Below are 20,720 nucleotides of genomic sequence, written 5' to 3'. Positions count from 1 at the left end.
AATTACAAACGAATCCAATCACCCCTTTGAAATGCATTTATATTTTCGCATGTTTAGCGCGTGAATTCCGGGGAAGAGGATATCAAAATTTGTGGAAGCTCAATAATGCCGCGCGAATGCAGGTTGTTGGTGTGATGATTTAATTATTGGCACTCAGTTATATTTACACTTTGTAGTGATTTTTCAGTCGGAATGGAATATCGGAAAAATACTGTTTCATGGCTGTTAGTAGTGTGTTGCGTTTAAACTAAGAAAATTAAACAGTTAAAATTATTTGATGAAGAAGAGGAACACAAACACAAGCAATAATTATGCTGTTTTATCACGCATCCCTCGTTCATACCATTTGTTTGATTGCAATTGTTTGCTTACATCGATTTATCGTCCTCCTGTCATAGCCTCAATGTGTATCATGAATCTCAATTTCACGGAAAAATAAAATATTCGAAACATAACTCATACAGAACCAAAATCGCAATCCCGCACCCACGCAAAGAGTTGGAGTCTTGTCGGAGCTATCAACGGGTGACTATAATGCTGTCAGCTGAGTGTCCTCCAGTGAGCGCAACATCCAACGCCATTGATCGAACCATCGTCGTAAATTCGTCAAGATCATCAACCGAATGGCGCATATCAAAGTTCAATGTGTCCAACGTTGCATCCCACCCCCAACCGACCGAGTGTGCGCCATCCGTCTGACGTGATTTCTGTTCAAATATTGGCATATCAGCTAAAATTACCCAAATATGCGACATCGACACTGGAAAAGGAAATGCGCACGAAAAAAAGGATCGCCGTACGACTTCCAGACAAAACGCCCAACAGAGCCTTCCCCTTTTTTACGTCAACCGAAAAACCAGTCACAAAATCACGAGAACGAGCACGGGAATGTGAAATATAAACTGCCAAATGGTGGTTGGGGTTTGTATGATCGTTTTTTTCCCTTCAGGCGGGAAAAGTTTCACCGTCATCGTGGTGGAGAAAAATAAATTATTTATTTTGAAACATTTTCTATCCTCCCCTTTTTCCTTTCCTCAAGAATAGGAGGAGCACAATTTGTGCGAATATCTGTTGATTTTATTTCTTGCAAACCGTCCTTCCTGAGGCCATGGTGGAGCAGCCATCCATCCACGCTTTTGTATGGGATACACTCTTTTCTTTGACGTGTGTGTGGGACAAAAGAAAGGAACATTCTAGGTCACAATCATAGAAGAAAAGGCATCCCTACTGTTGTGTTCACACCGACTTCCTGATGGGGTGTTCGATAATAATGAACATGTCGCACGAGATACTCCCTTCCCACCCTTTGCCTCACAGCATCATCAACATTTTGATAGAACGCACTTATGATGCGCTCCGTTTGCTGAAAAAGTCAAGAAAAAACCTGCACGAAACAGAGGACTATATCAAAAGATCACATCTTATCGATACGAAGCAGACGACAAGTCGACGAGGCGAGCGTGTCAGCATAGTTGCCATGTTTAACAATTGATTTTCCTTCACGTGCTTCGCTGCAGTCATCAAAATGTTTAGATAACCGCTACATCGAGCGATAGCTATCAATATACAGAAAAAATGTCAAATACTGACAGTTGTTGTCTAGAATTCGATTTTCTACAAAATGGTAGTGAAAACAACGGTTCGATCAGGCAGTTCAAAATTAACCGGTTGGAGCCGTCGGGAGAGGGCTTGAGAGTAGTGGCGAGATGCCGCGTCCGCTGGCTGGTTCGTAGGATCCATTTTGGGGAGGAAAGAGACGACCAGCTGACGGACGCGGCCGAAGGAAGACAAAAGGGACTTCAGTAGGGACACGAGTAAATTTTCTAACACTCGCATTCGAGTTCATCAAATTCAGAAATAAAATATCGTACGAAGTGTTTTCACGAGATTAGAAAGAGAAAAGAAAGAAACTCGAACCGAAAACTGTTGCAGGACGCAACAGTTAGGAAACAAACATATCGTTGTAAACTCAAATGTAATTATGGAACTCAAATAGCTATCCAAGGATTACGCTCTTCGTAAAATCAAAAGTCCTGCAAAAATACTTTCAAGTGAAACTAGATTCTTCTCATGATTAAAATCCCAACATGTTACAACATTATTCCGTACCTTTAAACTCAGAATTGGAGTCGTTTTTCATTCATTTCCAATCTCGTCTGTGGCTTACTTTCTCTAAGCACAAAATACCGGTTATTAATATTCATTACTACCTGAGCCACAAACTACTTCGGGTGCATGGATTCTTTAAGATAATTCCTCGAGGCGATTTTCTTTTCCAACAAAAAACAACAAGAATAATTTACCTTATGGATAGCCTAACTTGATTGAGGACGGTTGGATACGATTGGATTGGTTTTCGATTTTCTTATGCCTATTGAACGTTGATTGGAAATAAAAAGGAAGCTAGCAATCTCTACTCCGTTTAAATGAAAAAAATATACAAAACGGAAAGAAACATGACGACCAATTTTTGGCCAGGTTTCACGATGGCCGTTTCTTTGTTTGAATTTGTTATACAAGATAAAATATTTGAAATTTTATCATTTAACTTTTTCAACCAAATTGAAGCTCAATGTCATAGAATCTTAAAACAACTTAACTTTTTTTTTTGTTTGTTGTACAGTTAATATCTTTGATTGGACTTGAAATAAAACATGCGTAACATCATAAACAAATTCGACAAGAATTGAGATGTGTTATTCGTATGTTTTTCACTCAAATTTTCTTTACTTTACCGACCTCTGCTCTAGAGGCTTGTTCAAGATAATCCTACTGAATACAACCATTCTAAAAAGGACAAATAAAGAAACTAATCAAATTGTTTTTTGCAACTGTGGCTTCCTCACTTTTCCTTTGCATGCGTTAATACATGCATGGATAACATGCGAATTGATACCACACGTTTGCGTCGAAAACAAAAATCTAGTGAAAAGTGTTAATTAAATGTAAAGTAGTTCTTCGACAAACTGATATCTGCAGAAAGTTGAGGACTTTGCGGATTTACTTCACAATTTACAATTGAACTCGTATTCCATGTTTTAGCCTAACCACGCGATTACCACATCCATAAATTGGTTATTTTTATATAACACCACATAAAGCGACATGCAGGAGGTGTCTGAAACCGTGTAGTCAATACAAAATACCTGTACCAGACCATTTACTTGGTTGAGCTACCGAAGCCGACAAAATGTATGTCGATCGTACAAAGCATTGTAAGAGTTCCTCGGTGTTGTTGTTTGTCGCAACGCGGCGGTTTTCTGCCAAGTGGCAACGAATGGTCGTCAACAATGGTAGAAGAGCTCTGTTCAATTTTAAGCCATGTTAAGCCTTCGAGTAAAATACGGTGGATGCTAAAACAATAGCAAAGAGAAATATGATACAGCTGAAATTATTGAAATATAACACAGGGTTGGGAGATCAAGTTTACCCTAATCCAATTCATTGTAAAATTTCATTTAGTAACTATAAAAGCATCTAATGCCCCAGAATTGTTTTTTTTTATAGATTTATTGAGTGGGATTTATGAAGCTTATGCGCTAACGATTCTCGATAAGGATAAAAAAGATGGCAGTAATTAACCCACTCATGACTGTTGTTACTTATCTACTAATATGTTACGGTTCTGTATGATAGATTTAAATACAGCGATATAATATCTGAATGATGTTTCTATGTTTTAATATGTACGATGCACCTCAACTCCTGTCCAAGTTACGTTTCCATGTACCTAGATTAAGCTCCAGATCAAACTATTCACTACAAACTGAGAGATACAGCAGTGATTATGCAGCCAATGAGCCAATGTCTGCCATGGCCCGCAGCTTCAACCAGCATTACGCTCTAATCGATTTTAATGTGTCGTCACATAGTATTAGCGAGGCTCTTCGTTTTAGTTTGTTATAATTTTGTAAGTTTTCCCGTCAAAATTTAATCTATTGTATATTTTGTGTTCACGTTCTTTATACCGACTTGTGTAGCCCAATGTGGCGGACAAGTACAAACAAACAAATAAACAAATAAACAAATAAACAAATATGTAAACTGAACGCACATTAAAACTAAAAAGAACAGTAGACGACATTAAACAACAATAATGGAAGTCAGCTTGATGAGGGAAAATATAACAAAGAGACCGTTTCTACGTGCCGACTCAAAGATAGTTCCGTTACCGTCCCGAAGAGAAATATCATTGTTGAAACGCTTGGTTTATGTTCCTTCCATCCCCCGAAGGTGTACCAATCACGGAAAGGAATGGATGGAAAAATGTATCAGAAAATAATGGGCTTCATCTCGAGACAAGGGGTTTTCTCAAGGATTATACCACCGAGGATTACAGTCTGCAATGTTAGTTCTTTCCTCCTGTACACAAAGACAGTTTACTCGCAATCTAAGGATCGTTGAGTGCTCGGGAATGCAACAAAGGGTGTGTGTAATGCAACGGAAAATATTCGATCCGTTGGTTATAAATCAGGATCTGTATTTTGCAGTGCAATTTAGGATGGAACCGCTCTGGTCCGTTTGCGTTCGAGTAGTATGCTGTTGAATGAAGCATCTTTTCGATGCCTGTTGAATGGCAGGAACCGTGCAGTATTGCAGAGAATGTAGTTTTCAAGTAGAAGTAGCATCATTAAAAAACCGAAGCAAGCAGGAGATGATACCATATTAACCTTGAAACACATAAAGCATACAACCTTGGATGTTTGAAGATTTTGCCTTGAAAAATATGCAAAACATTATCGTACGAGGTTTTCCTTAAGACTTTGAAACACAAGCTAATGGGAAATATTTGCTTTTTAAAAGAATTTGCTCATATAAATCAAAATCAGCACTTATCAGCACTAAAGAAAAGGAATCTGCTCTCCAAAGTCAAACATGGCTATGCAAACCTATTTAAATATGGTAATGGAGCAATCAATTGATTAAATCCAGTTTTAGTACCTGAAAAATACTGCTGCATAGAGAAAACGCAACTGTACAGTGAAATGGTGGATCAGGTCCAATTAGGTTTTTGTACAAGTGTCGGCGACTTGTAGAAACTCAACTTGATGGAAATGTTCCGCAGCAGAACATCAAAAATATACACCGGTTTATTTCTAGCAATTGAAAAGAAGCATTAAAGAGAAGAAATATTCTTGCATGAAGAAGAAACGGATTCGGTTTCTTTTTTCCTCTCGACGAAAGAATAATCGTCACTTTACTAAACTTCTAAATGCGATCTTTGCAAAGCATTCAAGAGTAGTGAAAACGGAAAATATGTTCTGTCGAAGTTGACCTGTTCCTCTCCCTTTGGCCGACAACCAAGAGGTGGAAACTTTGCAGACGAGATCAGAGAAAGGCGATTCCACTACGGTTGAAAATGGACGTGCCGTTATATGAGGGAAGGAAGATTTTAGCGTAGGTTGGAAAACGTTTATTATGTATCACTTGCCGGACGAGTGGTAAGTTTTGGCTGTCGTTGGACGGAAATTATGAGTCTAAAATAAAACTCCAGTAGAAAATCACTGAGGAGTGTGAGTGTTCAGCCGGATTAGTTGCGATCGGTGTCGATAGCAAGTGGCAACCTCATGGATTTAGAACTGTGGGTAACAACAATCGCATAGTTACTCTCAAGATTTTCTTACTCAAGCAATAAAATTATTAAAGAAAGAAGAAAAATGGATTGTATCAAGAGATATAACAAAAATTGAAATTTTATATTAGTAAATTTGTGTTGGAAGTTTTAAAACACTCGAATTTTGTCTTGGTGATGTTTCTCTACCAAACTAGAGTTGAAACATGACTGCAGGTGCTTCTTTTAATTCAAGCAAAACTTAAATGCATTGCTTTCGACCAGGTACATTTATGCACTCATATATCACGTCAAGGCCGAAGAGAAATAGCAAAGAGAGCTTTGCGAAGGTTCATTAAAGCAACAAAAAATATTTGTTTTCTCTCTAGTAAATGCAACTACTTTCTGCTTACTGCAATGGATCGTGATTCTTATTTCACGAAACAAAGAAACAAGAAAAAGAAGAAATGAATCTTTCACAAGCAGTGAATTGAAACGGTGGATAAACATCATTTTTATCCTTTATCCGTTCCTTCGCGAGCACAATACATCAAGGGAAGTGTACTCTAGCCAAACACACCACTCTTGGCAAGTGAAATGAAAAGCGAAACATAACAATGCCGCTGCACCATAACAATTAGAAGTTTTTTTTTCATTTACAAACGATGATTAAATGCCTTCGCCACAGCTCGGCCAGGATGGCGAACAGCTGGAAATAGGAAAAGAAAAATGTTTCATGTGCACCGCGGTGGTTCCCAACGGGAAAAATTCCTAATCACAAACTCGAAGCCCGCACAAAGAGGTAGTTTCATTTCCGGCACCGGTCCATTAAATGCATTTTATTTTACTGAAGCTATAAGAAGAAAATCCGATTAAGTGTGTTTCTTTCAAACGAAAAGTGTGTTCCACAGAAGATATCCCGTTACATCAAGTACGTCCACTTTCTCAGAATGATCGCGTTTTCTTTTTCGATGTGTACGTGAATAAGAGACACAAAACAAATGAAAGGAACCGAATAAGAAAATAGGAGTAGATAAACTCCTCGAACAGCCAACACTAATGAAGACAATTTAGTGTCTTAGTCCTAACGGGCCGGATACGACAGCGAGTAACGCTTTCATCTTGACGAAAATTTGTTGTTTATGCCGTCTAATTTTAAACATATCAGTTTACACCAAGCGCGAAGCGTCTGGAAGGAACTTGCGCTCGTAGGACGTGAATTTAATTTATTAAAAGTAATCCATGTGAACAAAAGCTTCAGCTTGATGTTAAGTAGGAATATGTAAATGGTGAAAATTAATCGGACGTATTTCACAAATTGAAGAACAGAAAATATCCTGTATCTTTTTGTGAAAATTTTACCCACGTTTAAGCTTTTGTTTGACTTACCACGATCAAAGGTAGCGATTTATTTTAAATCGAAAATTCTGTAAAGAAAAGAGAATAAACACTTCAATGAAAAATGAAAATAACGAACTTCACTAAAAGAGTTTAGATTAAGTTACTAGAATGTAGAATTCCAAATAGTTTTTGTGAACTATTTATTTTAAAAATAATCGGCAACTTGGCAAGAATGTTAGTAACGTGATAGATAAACAGAAACATTTTACTTTTATCACCTCCTATCCTAGCAGCGTAGGTCGTCGGAGCTCGTGAAGACTTGCCTGTGAAGTAAGTCTGTACTTTTCGCAGAGCTTTGTAAATACTATTTCCTGCATACTCCAGGGTTTCAGCTGATATCAACTTCCAAGCGAGGATCGCGCACACACATACGCTATCTGAAAGTAGTTGGCATCATTGTTTTAGTCTAAAGAAAATGACCAGAGAAAACCCTAATTGAAAACTTCTCGTGCGTTGAAAGTGCTAAAAGCGGAAAAGTTAAGCGACACAAAGTGTTACTCTTGAAATACCGGCATAAAACTGCAGTTTGCACGCTCGAAAGTTGTTTACAATCAATTTCAAACGCTTGCATTTGCAGTGAACTAAGTTAAGATTCCAATTCCCACTAGAAGCTGAGACTCGCATTCCAGACTTCAAAAAACCTTGCTCGTGTTTGCCTTTTTCGGAAGCAGTATAATTTCATGTCTGGGGTTTACTTGCAAACTTCGTTGCCCGACCTTCAAGTTTATCCCAAAGGAGACGAAACACGCCCACATCGTGTTATTCGTCATCGTCTGTCAGCATGGGGATGCCATCGAGCTTCTTAAGCGTAGGCAACCGTTTGGTAACCTCCCGGAAATACACCGCTTCGTCGAGGTTTTCCACGAGCGGGTTACCGGCGAACACCAGATCCTCCAGCGTCCCCGAGATAGCCTGTAGCCTCGCCAGCTCGGTCCAGTCGCGCACGGCGTTGTTCGCCATGTAGAGCACCTTTAGTTTGCGTAGGCTTTCCACACCCTTCAGCTTGTCGATCTGATTGTAGCTGATCCAGAGTTCTTCCAGAGTGTCTCCGACCGCTTCCTTGTTTGAATAAAGTTTGAACAGAATTTAAAAGTATGAATTTTGACCAATCTAGAGCTCGGTAATGTTGGAACAAACCATAGAGCAACACTTACAAGCCCGTTAAACGATTTGATGTAATTCCTTCCAAGGGCGAGAATTCGTAAATTTTTCATTCCATTCAGACCAGTTATTTTTTCGATCATGTTCGAGGACAAACTTAACTTTCTGCGATATGGAAGATGGCCATTTAAGGAAATTGTATTTGAAATTAGAAGAAACTTACTGGCAGTTAACTAGAGTACCGAGCGTGCCGTCCATTCGCTCGATCGGAGGCCATCGGAACTGTAACTGAATATCCTCCGCTTCGATTGGATTCTGCCCATCGTGATCCTCCTGCCAGCGCTTCAGTGCGTCCTTAATGGTTGTCGAGCGTGCCATCTTTCACTGGTTCTATCTTTTCCAGCTGACGCCAAATTAAACCGCTTACTAACTCCGTCGTCGCCTGCTTGGATCGTCGGATATACCTTACCGCCTACTCTGCCAAAGTTTTAGCATGATAGCGTGTGGGACGTGAAAAGCAATTAATTAATTGTCTCCCGGTTGCACTGACGCACGCACTCGGTCGGAGCCACGAACTGTTGCACGAGTTCATTTCTGTCCACCCGCACAGATGGCCATCTTTCACATCCGGACATCGCGACCAACGAAAACAGAACCCACTTTGGGCTGTTTCGTACAATTTGGACGATGCTGGTGGTGAATTGGTACGTGTCAAATGCAGAGATATGCTGCTGAAAGCAGCAATTTCTATTTCATCTCGACGACCATATGGAGTTGTTTTCGTGAAAATGTGGAGAAACCCATAAGCTCTAGAAGCATGACCGATTTTATTGCATGGATTGTTTTCCTCTCCGTGAGGAAATTTATTTTCCTAGCAAAATCTTAAAACTCCGTTTGTTGCTACGTCTGCTTCTTTCGTACTGACTACACTGTAATAAAGGATATCAATTGCTTTATGTTGTAAAACCAGACAGAAGGTGTTCTTGGAAAAAGAACATTTAAAAATATCATTGGACGCCCTTAGGTTTTTCAGGACGAAATATTTTCTTCGCAACTCAGCAAAGATACAGTTGTATTCCTAACGGGATAAGGACACAAATTTCTGAAAAATACGATCAAATTTTTCTTCGCTCGTACCGAGAAATGGAACCATTTGGAATCAGATAATGTGGCATACACCTGCTAGCAGAACGGTTGCCAATGCTTTCCGCTGCGTTTTGTGGAAAAAACACCTGAGTGAATAATCGCACCACTGACAAGCTGTGGCCACATACTTATGCTTCATCTTTCCATGATAATACCACGATGGTGGAAAAAAGAATAACACGTTGCAGTTAAATGTTGTTCACTTTATATTAAGTTATTTTCCATGTCTTGCCTGTATTTTATACAATTTTTTTAATTCTACTTTAAATGCTTACTGTCCAATTGTACTAATTTTTTGTAAAATTATTTAGAAACTTCCAACAATTAAACATTGTTAGTCATTGTTTCTTAACACTGTTAAAGGGAGCATGTTACATACACATACACTTTTTTACTGATGTCACTCTATTAAAAAGCAGACGTTATGTACAAAGTGCGTATTGTTTTGTAATTCTTTCATACATTTTCAACTGTGTTTTCGATACAATGGTAGTGCAACGGGGTTTTCAAATATTGTTTCAGTTTTCCGTGCATAATGAATCAAAACCATAGATTGCCGCCAAAAAGTGGCAGATTTATGATGTTGGCAAAATATTGATGGTCATGCGTTTGTCAATGTGCTTCCTTCCTTAAAAGGATTCCATCTTGAGCTTGTTAAGTGCGAATAACAACGGGATGCACTGAACTAGAAAAGCGTTAAATTTGCAATCCTCAGGGGTCTAAACGATTTTTGTGAAGACTGGTCTCGATTCCTGTATCTAAATGCATAAATATGCATGTTTCTGCTTTACGATATGTTTTCTTTTCTAAATATATATCAATCCAATCAATCGTTGTTTCCTATCACACAATAGGCAATTTATTTCCTATCAGCTTTTATTTTTAGAATTGTACTCCGAAAGCGAAGTCCAGCGTAAAGGTATAAATTTAATATACTGCACCATATGGTGTCGATGAAGATTTATGGTAAAGCGTTACTAAAAGTATGCTTGTACCTTGTCGACCCAAGCTGTTGTTTCTCGATGGGATCTTATTTGAAAACAGTCCAAAATTCAATGGTCAGAATAATTGTTCTCGTTGCCCTTCAACCTCCGATGGGGCATCAGCTATCAGTTGAAATGAATCCTCGTCAAGCGACTGCTGTGCGGGTCATGTACCTAAAAATCAATGAGGTTAAGCTTTTGTAATAAATTTACAGTTTGTCGATCTACAAATCTCGACCATGACTCAGATCAACCGGGTTTTGGGAGATGCGCAAAAACGGTCTGCAAAACATACAACAGCAAAAGTAATAGCAAGCATCACTGCAGACATTTTGGAGTTGACAGCAAAATGTAAATTTTATGTTATCCCCCCTCGTGAAAAGTTGAAGGAGCGGTATAATTTTGCAGACAAAGAAACCTCCTAACACACAATTTGGACACGTTTTTATCAGGTTGGGCTTTTTTCCGGCCAATAAAATTTTTTAACCTATAGATTTCCACAACCACCAGAATACCTCGGTACGATAATGTTTACTAATGTTTTGCACTTCCGATAGGAAGCAGTATGCTTCCTTATCGTACGTCCTATGCTACACTCGTTCCATGGTGTATGAGATTTGTCTCCAATACCGACAGATCCTTTAATGTTGTCTTCCATCCCATTTTTCCGTTAACAGGTGAAAATCTCGAGATACCAAACGACGCATTTCCTGCGGTAGACCTTCACCTCCCCCATAACCGCGGTTTGATTCGCTTGTAACGTCTTCAGTTGATGATTCGCTTGTAACGCGGTTTGATTCGCTTGTAACGTCTTCAGTTCAGTTGGTTCATGTCGAAAGCAAGTAGCAGAAGTGTAGTATTTTTCTATCTTCCAGCGATTGGTCTGGGGTGAGAAGATAAAATTGATGGACATCGTGTATCAATTCATTCGTCTTCCAATGCCGAAAGATTTTCTATGGTGCACGAAAGCAATACGAAAACATGAATGTGTAAAGCTAGCTTGCAGAAAATCTCCGAACACTGGGAGGATTTGATGGTACGAGCGATTGAAAGGAGAAGAAAATTAATTAGTGCTGGACAAATAAATCCCAATCCTTGAACCCTTAAGACCCGCCATAGGTCGTTTAATGAATAAAAATTTACTTCCCAAATCATATGATTAATGAAAAGAGTGATAGGAAAACTTTTTGCATGACGCGTTTACTGAACACCAATATAAAAAAAAAAATACGTTTTTTTTTCGTTGTTCGCTAAATACAAATTTCAGCCAATTGGCCTTAGGATAACCTGCGTACTAAACGATACAACCACTTAATGAATCTATGTTAACATGATGTATTTTTCTTTCCTGTATAACCTACCCGTGCGGTATATGGCCCAACATCATCATCACCATAATCATTTGTCCGTTTTGTCGTTCGTAAAACAAAAGGCAAACGGAACAAAAGGCGGCAAATATCCTGACTTTGTGAGAGCTCCGGAAGATTTTTCCATCCCAGAGAGATACTTAATTCAATCAGAATGATGCTCATTAGTCGGATAATGTTATGTCACAAAGAAGAAGAACCAGGATAATTTCCCGTTCCGGTTATTCACTCCCCAGGGTTTGTTACATCCTGGCAGTATATGCATGATTCTTCTGACCAATCCACATGACGGTCACTTCCGGTTAGTTGCTAGCGGACTTTTCCAGCATTGTCCTCTCGGTGGCACTATAATTGCAATTGAAAATTTTGAAGACTGAAGGTGAACCCCGGTTTCTACGTGGATCTTTGTGCTTGCAGTTAATTTTGGGACAATCGGGTTTGGGATTTTTTATTTCAAACTAGTTTGGATATTGTTTCCATGTTTCTATTTTATGCAAAAGTAAAATTTTCATTTATAGCGAAACAGTTTCTGTCCAGAATTCTCTTTTTCGCTGTTTGTTCTTTATTGTGCGAGAAATGTTTACCGTTGTTCGCTTCATGGTTAAATTTGTTGAACAAATTGAAAGATTTTGCGGATTTGGTCGGGTCCCTTGGGATTCAAATTTATCCACGATTTACGATAGAGAAAAAAAGATACTTCGACCATTCATTTTACCAGTTTGGTGTCCTCTCTACTAACTCTTTCTCACTGCTGAAGTCAGAGCAGGTTAGAAAATAAGGTAGTACTTGTGTTAGGGATAGTTGTATTGCAGCGCATGTTCAATGTGTTAAACCATGTCCAGGAAATGTCGAGCACATTCGACCGAAACGTGAGGTTTATGTTTCATGCTTAATGGTGTCATAGATACAACACTCTCTTAGCGTCTGGTTGGCATAAATTTGTAGCTGTAGAAGTATTAAGGAAACTTGACAGCAATCCATCTGCTGCCCTGGTTACCCCTCGAGAAGATACTTCAACTACACGCAAACGCCAGCTATTGAACGTATTGCGGATAAACTTGCCAGGAGTAAAAGGTTTCCCCCTTGGGAGTTGAAAAAGACACACCCGAATGTGCACATTCGAAAATAAAGTTTTCCAAGAATACTGTCGGATTTGTTTGAACGGACGGACACACAAATTTTCGACATAACATAAGTGGTACGTTTGTCAAGTGAGGCTTGTTGCTGTCAGTAGCATACAAGCATAGATTTACGAGATGGTCGTAATGATTTTTACAACGCATTAATCACATGGGTATGGTTTATACCAATCAAGAGTTAAATAATTCATTTATGACTAATACCGTTGATGTTCACTATAATGTGTTTGCAAATTAGACTGTTCGTACGATGACCAACGAACATCGAGCATGCTAGTCTTCTAAAAAGCATAGCCAAGAACAGGAAAAACCAGATAGCATAAGCGTTTCAAAAGCTCTCGCAAGGCAAAAACGAGATCCAGGCCAATGCTGTACTCTTCCACTTGTCTTTGTGTACTTAATGTCATTCATTGAGCTGCGAACAAGAATTCCATCATTTACCAATACAAAATCATGGATTCAAGGTGTCTGATAACTGGTATATTTGATTGTACGGAAATTGTTTAAAATGGAATTTATAGAAATAAGGAAATAAAGGAAAGAAAAATGATGTCTAATTTTTTTCCGTATTCATCGTAAACGATCCCGAAAACCATTTGCTTATTTTATGTCCTCTTTACCAAGGAAATTATTAAAATCGAAATAGAACGTCTTTATTGCCTCCGGGAAAAAGAAAATCGTTCAAAATGTAGCTGAATCGACAATATTTTGCGTTAAGGAAAAATGATCATGTAAAACCCACAGTCTTATAGCGTTCAGCAACCGCTTTGCAAATCAGGCTTCAAGAATCCAATACTTCTACATCCGCACAACCGGTTTGATGCCATTTGATACCTTTGTTATCCACTGTCTTCTGCGAATCCAGTTTTCCATCTCCATGAACGATGGGAAATGATGCGTATCGTTTCGCGTCACTGACGGCGTTGAATTTCTTGCATTCTGGAAAGCTTCCCACAGTCTCCTCCGCGGATTGGTTCAGAGAATGAAAGAAAATATGCAAACGATTGCAAATAATAGAAGGTCAATCATTGTAACGCAACTGTTTCGCGATCGGGATGTTTTGAGGGAAAACAAAATCGTTCACCTTCCCTTGGAAGATACTAGACATTGTTTCAGAAAATTCACATTTATACTATTTGCAGATTCTAGTACGCAGTTCACAGTTTTCAAGTGGGCTTGTTTTTACGCAAACGTTTCAATATTTTTTATCTGTCTTCAATATAGAATTTTAAGAAAAATCTAACTTTAAAAGGAAGCGCTTCGTGAAGCACGAACATTTTCTGTAAGTACTGCAAGGTTTTCGATCTACAAAACGGTTTGTCTCAGTACAAATGAGATTAAATATACATGTCATTATACGAACTCTGACACAATTTGCACACAAACCGAGAAGTATTAATTTGCTGCACCAAACACAAGCGCACTCGCTAGTAGGCAAAAGAAAAGGTAAAACTGAATGCGCCTTATTTGCCATTTGAAGAGATAAAGCTCTGACGGTCAACAACGAGGCGAGTGGAGATGTGCTTAGTCAACGCTTCTTATCGTTCGGCTTAAGGCCACCAACACCACCGGCTGCATCATGACAAAATATATCTGAGCCGGAAATGCATAGAGCGTCAGCCAGCTAGCATCGTGTTGGGGAGATTCCGCTGGAACTCAGATATTTATTTTTCAACACTCCGCCATGGCACAGATTTTGCTCAACTTGTGGAAGTGCAAACTGTGCTTTCATCAGGCTATTTTTATATTTATATTCGTCACCATTCATCACGGTAGAAGTTGCTATTGTGTCAGTTTGATATGAATTATCATATCCTTCTTGCTGCAGACACCATACGCGAGATGGAAGAAACGAACAAAATTGTTATTTCATAATTGTACTGAAGCGAGCTAAGAGCATAAATTCAGAAGTGATTCAGATAAAACGTGCAACTGAGCAAATCACGATTTTAAGGGGCTCGAACTGATTTGCACCAAACTGGGCTGGAAGGTAGCAAATTTTCCAAATATGAGATTTTTGTACTTCCTTTACTGATTTCCTCCTACTTCCCTACCCCTCCCGAACACTAAATCTAACTCATGATTATGAAACGGATTTTCACTGTAGTAAAAATACTACTTACATAGGGATATAGCACGGGTTAAAATTTCATCCATCCAGGGAAAGGAAGAAAGGGGGCTACCCGTACTACTCTCTTCCTCAAAAATAGTAGAAACATAATATGAGTATAGGTTTCGTAGTATTACAAATTAAAAAAAAATGAGTATAGGTTGCGTAGTATTCAATCAAATGGCTGTTTCAGGTCACACTCTTAATGATCAATATAACCCCAATTTCCTCTTCGCTCCTCCTCTACAACTAAAATAAACATTAGCGTTGTTTAGGTCAAACCCTCTTTAATTATTATGCCACACCTGCAATTGTATAACGCAGTTTATTGAGTCGATTGGCACCAAACTTGGGCTCACGGTAGCTTATTTATTAAGTATAATTGGGTTCTATTTTTTTGTTGATATCCTATTACTACCTCTTGAACATCTTCCTCTTAAAAGTGATGAAACAAATTGCTACTCAGTTGCAATGCATTATGGACCAGACTCTATCTAAACATTGGTACATGCGCTACATTAATACGGATACATGTGGTGTAGTTTCATCCTTCTAAGAAAAAAGGCTAGGGTGACTCCTGTACTACTCAACCGCATCAATGTTAATAACGCAACATGGGTTTGATACCCCACAAACACTACTAAATTGATTGAGTAGTATTTGTGGTCGCTAAATAGAATGACCACACTCTTCACGATCAATCTCAGCTCTAACGTTTTCTACCCTCGACCACTACAATTGATATTTTCTTTTCTGCCTATCCCTCCTGAATGCATATCCGTAAAAAATTATGAAAAGAAATATAACAAAACTATTATAAAACGTATTTATTTTCTCAAAAAATGATACTCATACTAGTCAAATCGATCATATCATGTTGTAAAATGTCTTCTACTTTGCGGAAAAGGATCGCTTCCATATTTCATAAAAGAGAAACGCTATGATTATGGGACAGAGTTTTTAAGAATTCGGTGCATACCCTGCTCTGGAACGCAAATAAACGGTCTTGCAGAGATGGTGTGGTGGCTTTCATACAACCCCTACATTAAGGTAAAAAGGCATTGTGAACATCTATTCCGCAACTCTTTTAGACATCCTCACTTCTCATTACATACCTGTTCCATGTGTAAATTATAGTTTTGAAAACATCAGCATAGTTGCTTAGCCAGATCCACTATTATTGTCAGTCTTCTTGAAATTTCCTTCCACAAGTAACCAACAAAACTCGTACGTACCCATGTGAGCATCAACAACAAACGACGAATATCAAGTTGTGGTTTCAAATCGTTCAACTTTTTTCGTTCATAATTCATGTTTCATCTATTAGAATAGAATCTCTGAATTATTAGGCTTCTTCATCCTGGAGTAATGACCATGTTGGTCATGCCTCACTGGACATAAATAATACATCCTATGACGTACACATTTTTAGTAACACATCTTTAGTTAAAACGCATGGTGTATATTTTACTGTTGATGATATTGTTAAACATCATTCATTGCTATGTCTGTCTTAAGGATATCAGAAATCAGTCAAAATTGAATCAACGGTTTCAATGTGTACGTTCGCTTGACAATATTTTCCGAATTCTCCACGATTACCATCACAATTAATTAAAATGTAAGTTGGGCGCAAGATGGGCGGTACAAATTGCCACAGCAACCGAGCTTGGATCTGGTGTTCCCTTTCTTCAGCCATACCCCGCCGCTATACCCCTCAAAAAAACGCTTTACCTCGAATTAGGCTTTTCTCTTCAAGTTTTCCACAAGGCACAGTTTCTACAAAATCAAGGAAACATCCTTACAAGCACAAGACTTGCCACTTGCTCGGGGAGTAAAGTTTCAGTCTCTACGACCGTATCCTTTCTGGATGGCTGCCGTAATTTCTACTACCGCCGTTCCGTTTAATTCTACTTTCTTTATAATACTCCCATACTTCCTTTCCCACGCCTTCTCTGGTCAATAAACCATTTTCTCAAAGAATGGTGGCTTGGCGGGGAGAAATTAAAATTACGCTTCTATGTCGCACTCTTTTCGCTAATTCTACACCGCTGTAACACAACCAACGATAATGTTGGCTTGTTTAACGGGACACGCTACCGATTTCATTTTCTTACCTCTGGAAAGATGCCGGAATTCAGGGCGTTCCGGCGAAGGAAATTAAAATTAATTAAAAAGGAGCGTGCCTTTTCTGCCGAGGTTTGCCTAGTGTCGGATGATTTTTCATTGACAATGTATGGCCTCGTGTGGCTTCTTTGTCAGCATAACGATCGTCTTCGGCCATGCTTGTCACATGGAGCGCTTACTAGATTTTTTTCTTTTACGTACGTGGGCCGATTAACATGATATTAAAATGAATAGAGCATCTTGCATGCCAATGATTCTATCTTAAGGAAATAAAAATACTTTTAAACTATTATTACATACCTTTTATGTATCTTTTCTTTGATAGTGCTCAAAATCTGAAACGAAAGAAGGAGATGATAATTAGTAAAATTTATCTTCTTATGTTTGGTTACTTCTGCAAGGAATCCAGGATCTGCTACATAGATCGATAGAGGATTACACTATGTAATAATGATATGTAGACTAAAGCAAGTATGAATATTGAAATGCATACAGGCAAGTATCACCTTTGACGTTCGTTAAATTTTTCTTCGCACAAAACCTGAAAACCCCCAATGTCCTCCGTTTACTATCGCATATAGAGGAAGAAATACATTAACTCGAGACATGTCGTGCCCTGAACTAGGACCGCAAAAGCTGTTCGGATTTTTATTCTCATCACTGCTCTTTTGCTACTTTTAATGACAAGTATGCAATAAATTGAAACACTTAGTTCCACTTAGAAAAATGCAGCGGATCTAAGAAACACTAACCGAAGCAAACTGTAGAGAAAAGCAAACCCTCACTGCCTCGGCTTCTGAGTACCAGGATCGTTATCAGCGTCCCAAAAAACTATCTTAACACTAGAACTACCGCGGTTTTTACGCTTGAAACTTTGGCGCAAATTATTTTCAATATTAAAAAGAAAATTTTATTGTTGAATACATTTAAATTAACATTCCATTGGATGTGTGAAAATTATGCATTAACATTTGGTAGAATTGTTCAGCTTTAAGAAATAAATGTGAATGAAAAGGTACTTGACCAATCAAAACGACTGTTCCGGTAGTTCTAGTGTTAACAACGTATAGAAAACATTGAACGAGTTTGCTAATTATGACATTCGCAGAAGTGTACAAAAACATCTTCCGTTGCATATTTTTATGCAAAATATGATTTCACGAGGTACATGCTATAAATTGATCGGGAAAATAAAGCAAAGAGCTTGTAAACATGTTACTATGGGAAAAAGCAAAATTGAAACACGGTTACAAACTCGTCTAATTCAAGTAGAATAATTCTGCTCTAATTATAATGCATAGTTCGTATGTACTTCAAATAATTCTTAATTTTCGAGTAACAGCCAAGACAAACATAAAATATACCGCCTGTATAGAAATGCAACAGTATCGAATCTTAACCTAACTCCCATCTTAGATACCACAAATAAGAAACCACAATTAAAGCAACAGTTCCTCCTACCATTCGGAAAAAACACCACTGTTGATTGTCCATTGTTGTTTGATGATAAGTTGACCTAAATGCCTATGTTCTTTGACGATGATGTTGTGATGTTACACTGATTGTATTACGATGATAATGGAATATTGGTGATTAGATGCCCCCGAAACTGCTCCGCTGTTGACATTAACTGTTGTTTTTGTCCTCCCATTGTCTACTTTCTGCCTGTTGCATAGGTAGCGGCCATACTGGTGGAAAAGCAATTTTCATGATTTCATGAGTAGAAAAGTGGGGAACGCATGTAATCTACGTCTGAAGAGAAAAAAAATATGAAAAGACATGCACAACACGTGGAACAAGAATTTAAGCGGTGAAATATGCATAAAGACATTAGGCCTACAACTGTTGTGGTGACACAAAGAGGCTTTTCAAGGATAAATGTAGAATTCCTAATCCATAAAAAATTATCAAGCAAGGGCCCTTTTGTTGGTTAGTAAGGATGGATGCACGTAGTTTGATGCCATCAAGTTGATAATGTAATACACAAGGAATCCAAAGAAATCGAGACAACAAGTTAAGCCAATTAGATGTAAGATACAAAAGATACCCCGAAAACACCTTGGATTAAATAGCTGAAAACCCTGATCGCTAAATGAAGTCGCAAACTGGGAAACCCGACCTCCACAGGGAGACACTCAAATAAACGAACCAGAAGCAAGAGAAAAAGGTCGCATCACATCCCAATCGCATAAAGTATCCCTCGGGTGGAAAAATACCACAATATCGAATGAATTACCACCACTATCGTTTGAAATTACGCGTATAAACAATCGGACTCGCGATACCGCCACAACAAGACGAACGCTTTTCGTTCAGCCACGGTGGACACGGGAAGGTCTAGTCACAAAGGAAGGGTATGGGTAGAAAAATAAACCGGGAATTAATCGTTTTTCGTGGCCGCTCCAGCAAAGAGTGTCGAAAAATCACAACCATGTGGGGTGGCAAGTCAACAAGACCGGAAAGGGAAAAAGTAAAACGGCGAAGTAATCGCCGCGGCGCGTTCAGTGAACGGCGAAACACACAAAGGGCGTGCTTTGTATACCAAAAGCACTCCACGGCATCCGAATACACAGAGGACAGCACACAAACAACGATCCAACACAATGTAAAGATCGTTTTTCCGGTTCTGGAAGACCAGGCTCGCGGTTCCAAACACTTCTGCTGAGACAAAGTTGCCCTAGACAATGGCATACAAATTTAAGAGCCTGTCTGGCAAGTTGTCGACCTGCATGAAAGTGAACTGGATAGGAAAAGTTCCGTCCCGGGGTTTTGGTTTTCCGGAGGTGTAACACATTTTAAACCTGATTAAGGCATGATATTAACAAAATTACTATACAAAGCAGTGGATTTATTAGTATTTTCAGTAATGTAATACTCTTGGTGAGCATATCAAGTTTAAAGCCATTTTTGATATTATAGAAATCTATGCACCATTCAAATAGAATAAATTATTTCTATTTAATAAACGACAGCCAAATTATTGGAGGGATTCCACGGAAGCAGGTGAAGGAAAAATCGACGACAAAGTCAAACCAGCGCGTAATAGTTCAAAAAGCCATTTCGGCAGCATATGTCACGTACAAAATGGCTACCTAGGGAAACGTTATTTTCCATTCGTGGAGGCACAAAGCTCCCCGTTTTCAGGTATGTCACTATACCAGAGCCATGTTTGGCAAGGGACTCTATCTTTATTTTCACGATTTTTCTTGTATTTCTCCATCTATGGCACATTAAGGAGCATAAACCAAGCCGAATGAGCGGATGACACGCACAGGTAGCAGGAGATGACTAAGTGCGTACTCTCTACTGCTTCGCCACAATCGCCACCACAAGCACGAAAGGGGGGTGTAATGGTTGGTTTGAATGACCGTTGATGATCATCTCCCCCATCCCTACCACCTTTTGTTTAATTATTTCAACCCAGCGTCGGACAACGAATAACCGGAAGCTGTTGCCGGTGGTGGACAAAGATAATGGGCAATTGATAACGTTCGACAGGAAAACGCCAAATAAGTAAGGCAGTAGGGTTGGGGGTGAAAAAACTGTGCACACAACATTTTTTGTACCGTATTTTTACAGTGTTTATTAGTAACTCAATAAGACAATGACGCAGAAGGCATTTTAGAGAATGACACATCGGTGGAAAAGGCTTTGAATGATTTAATTGAGGAAAAACAAAACTGAAACATGAATAAGCCGACTATTTTATGAATGACTAGCTTGAAGTCCGAACCTCGGGAAGAGAAAACATTAATACTACTATAATTTTTATTTTTCTTTCGTATCCTATTCCGT

General features: G+C 38.7%; 2 protein-coding genes across 2 annotated transcripts in view; both read right to left on the bottom strand.

Annotated features, from left to right (window-relative positions):
* The window catches only part of LOC131263042 (CD63 antigen-like), a 49,295-nt gene that overhangs the window by 12,838 nt on the left and 15,737 nt on the right, over positions 1-20,720 (bottom strand). Inside the window, exons 3-4 of the mRNA XM_058265173.1 lie at positions 17,226-17,260; positions 6,941-6,978 (exon numbers count right to left, since the gene is read on the bottom strand). The gene's annotated coding sequence lies outside the window, so the exon portion shown is untranslated. The remainder of the gene's footprint in view (positions 1-6,940; positions 6,979-17,225; positions 17,261-20,720) is intronic.
* On the bottom strand, positions 7,712-8,431 carry LOC131263043 (dynein axonemal light chain 1-like). Its single transcript, XM_058265174.1, has 3 exons — positions 8,277-8,431; positions 8,107-8,218; positions 7,712-8,011 (listed from the first exon to the last, which is right to left on the bottom strand). The coding sequence occupies exons 1-3, from the start codon at positions 8,429-8,431 to the stop codon at positions 7,712-7,714; spliced, it is 567 nt and encodes a 188-aa protein (XP_058121157.1).

This window comes from Anopheles coustani, chromosome 2 (assembly GCF_943734705.1).
Source record: "Anopheles coustani chromosome 2, idAnoCousDA_361_x.2, whole genome shotgun sequence".
Lineage (NCBI taxonomy): Eukaryota > Metazoa > Arthropoda > Insecta > Diptera > Culicidae > Anopheles > Anopheles coustani.
Note: the sequence above shows the minus strand (reverse complement) of the source record. Positions and strands in the feature narration are given on the sequence as shown.

Bases quoted from the DNA above. Each gene is read 5' to 3' on its own strand.
- LOC131263043 (XM_058265174.1), bottom strand. From the start codon at position 8,431: ATGGCACGCTCGACAACCATTAAGGACGCACTGAAGCGCTGGCAGGAG. The intron at 8,219-8,276 runs GTAAGTTTCTTC...TCCATATCGCAG, and splicing joins GGTACTCTAGTTAACTGCCA to AAAGTTAAGTTTGTCCTCGA. The intron at 8,012-8,106 runs GTAAGTGTTGCT...TATTCAAACAAG, and splicing joins TCAAATCGTTTAACGGGCTT to GAAGCGGTCGGAGACACTCT.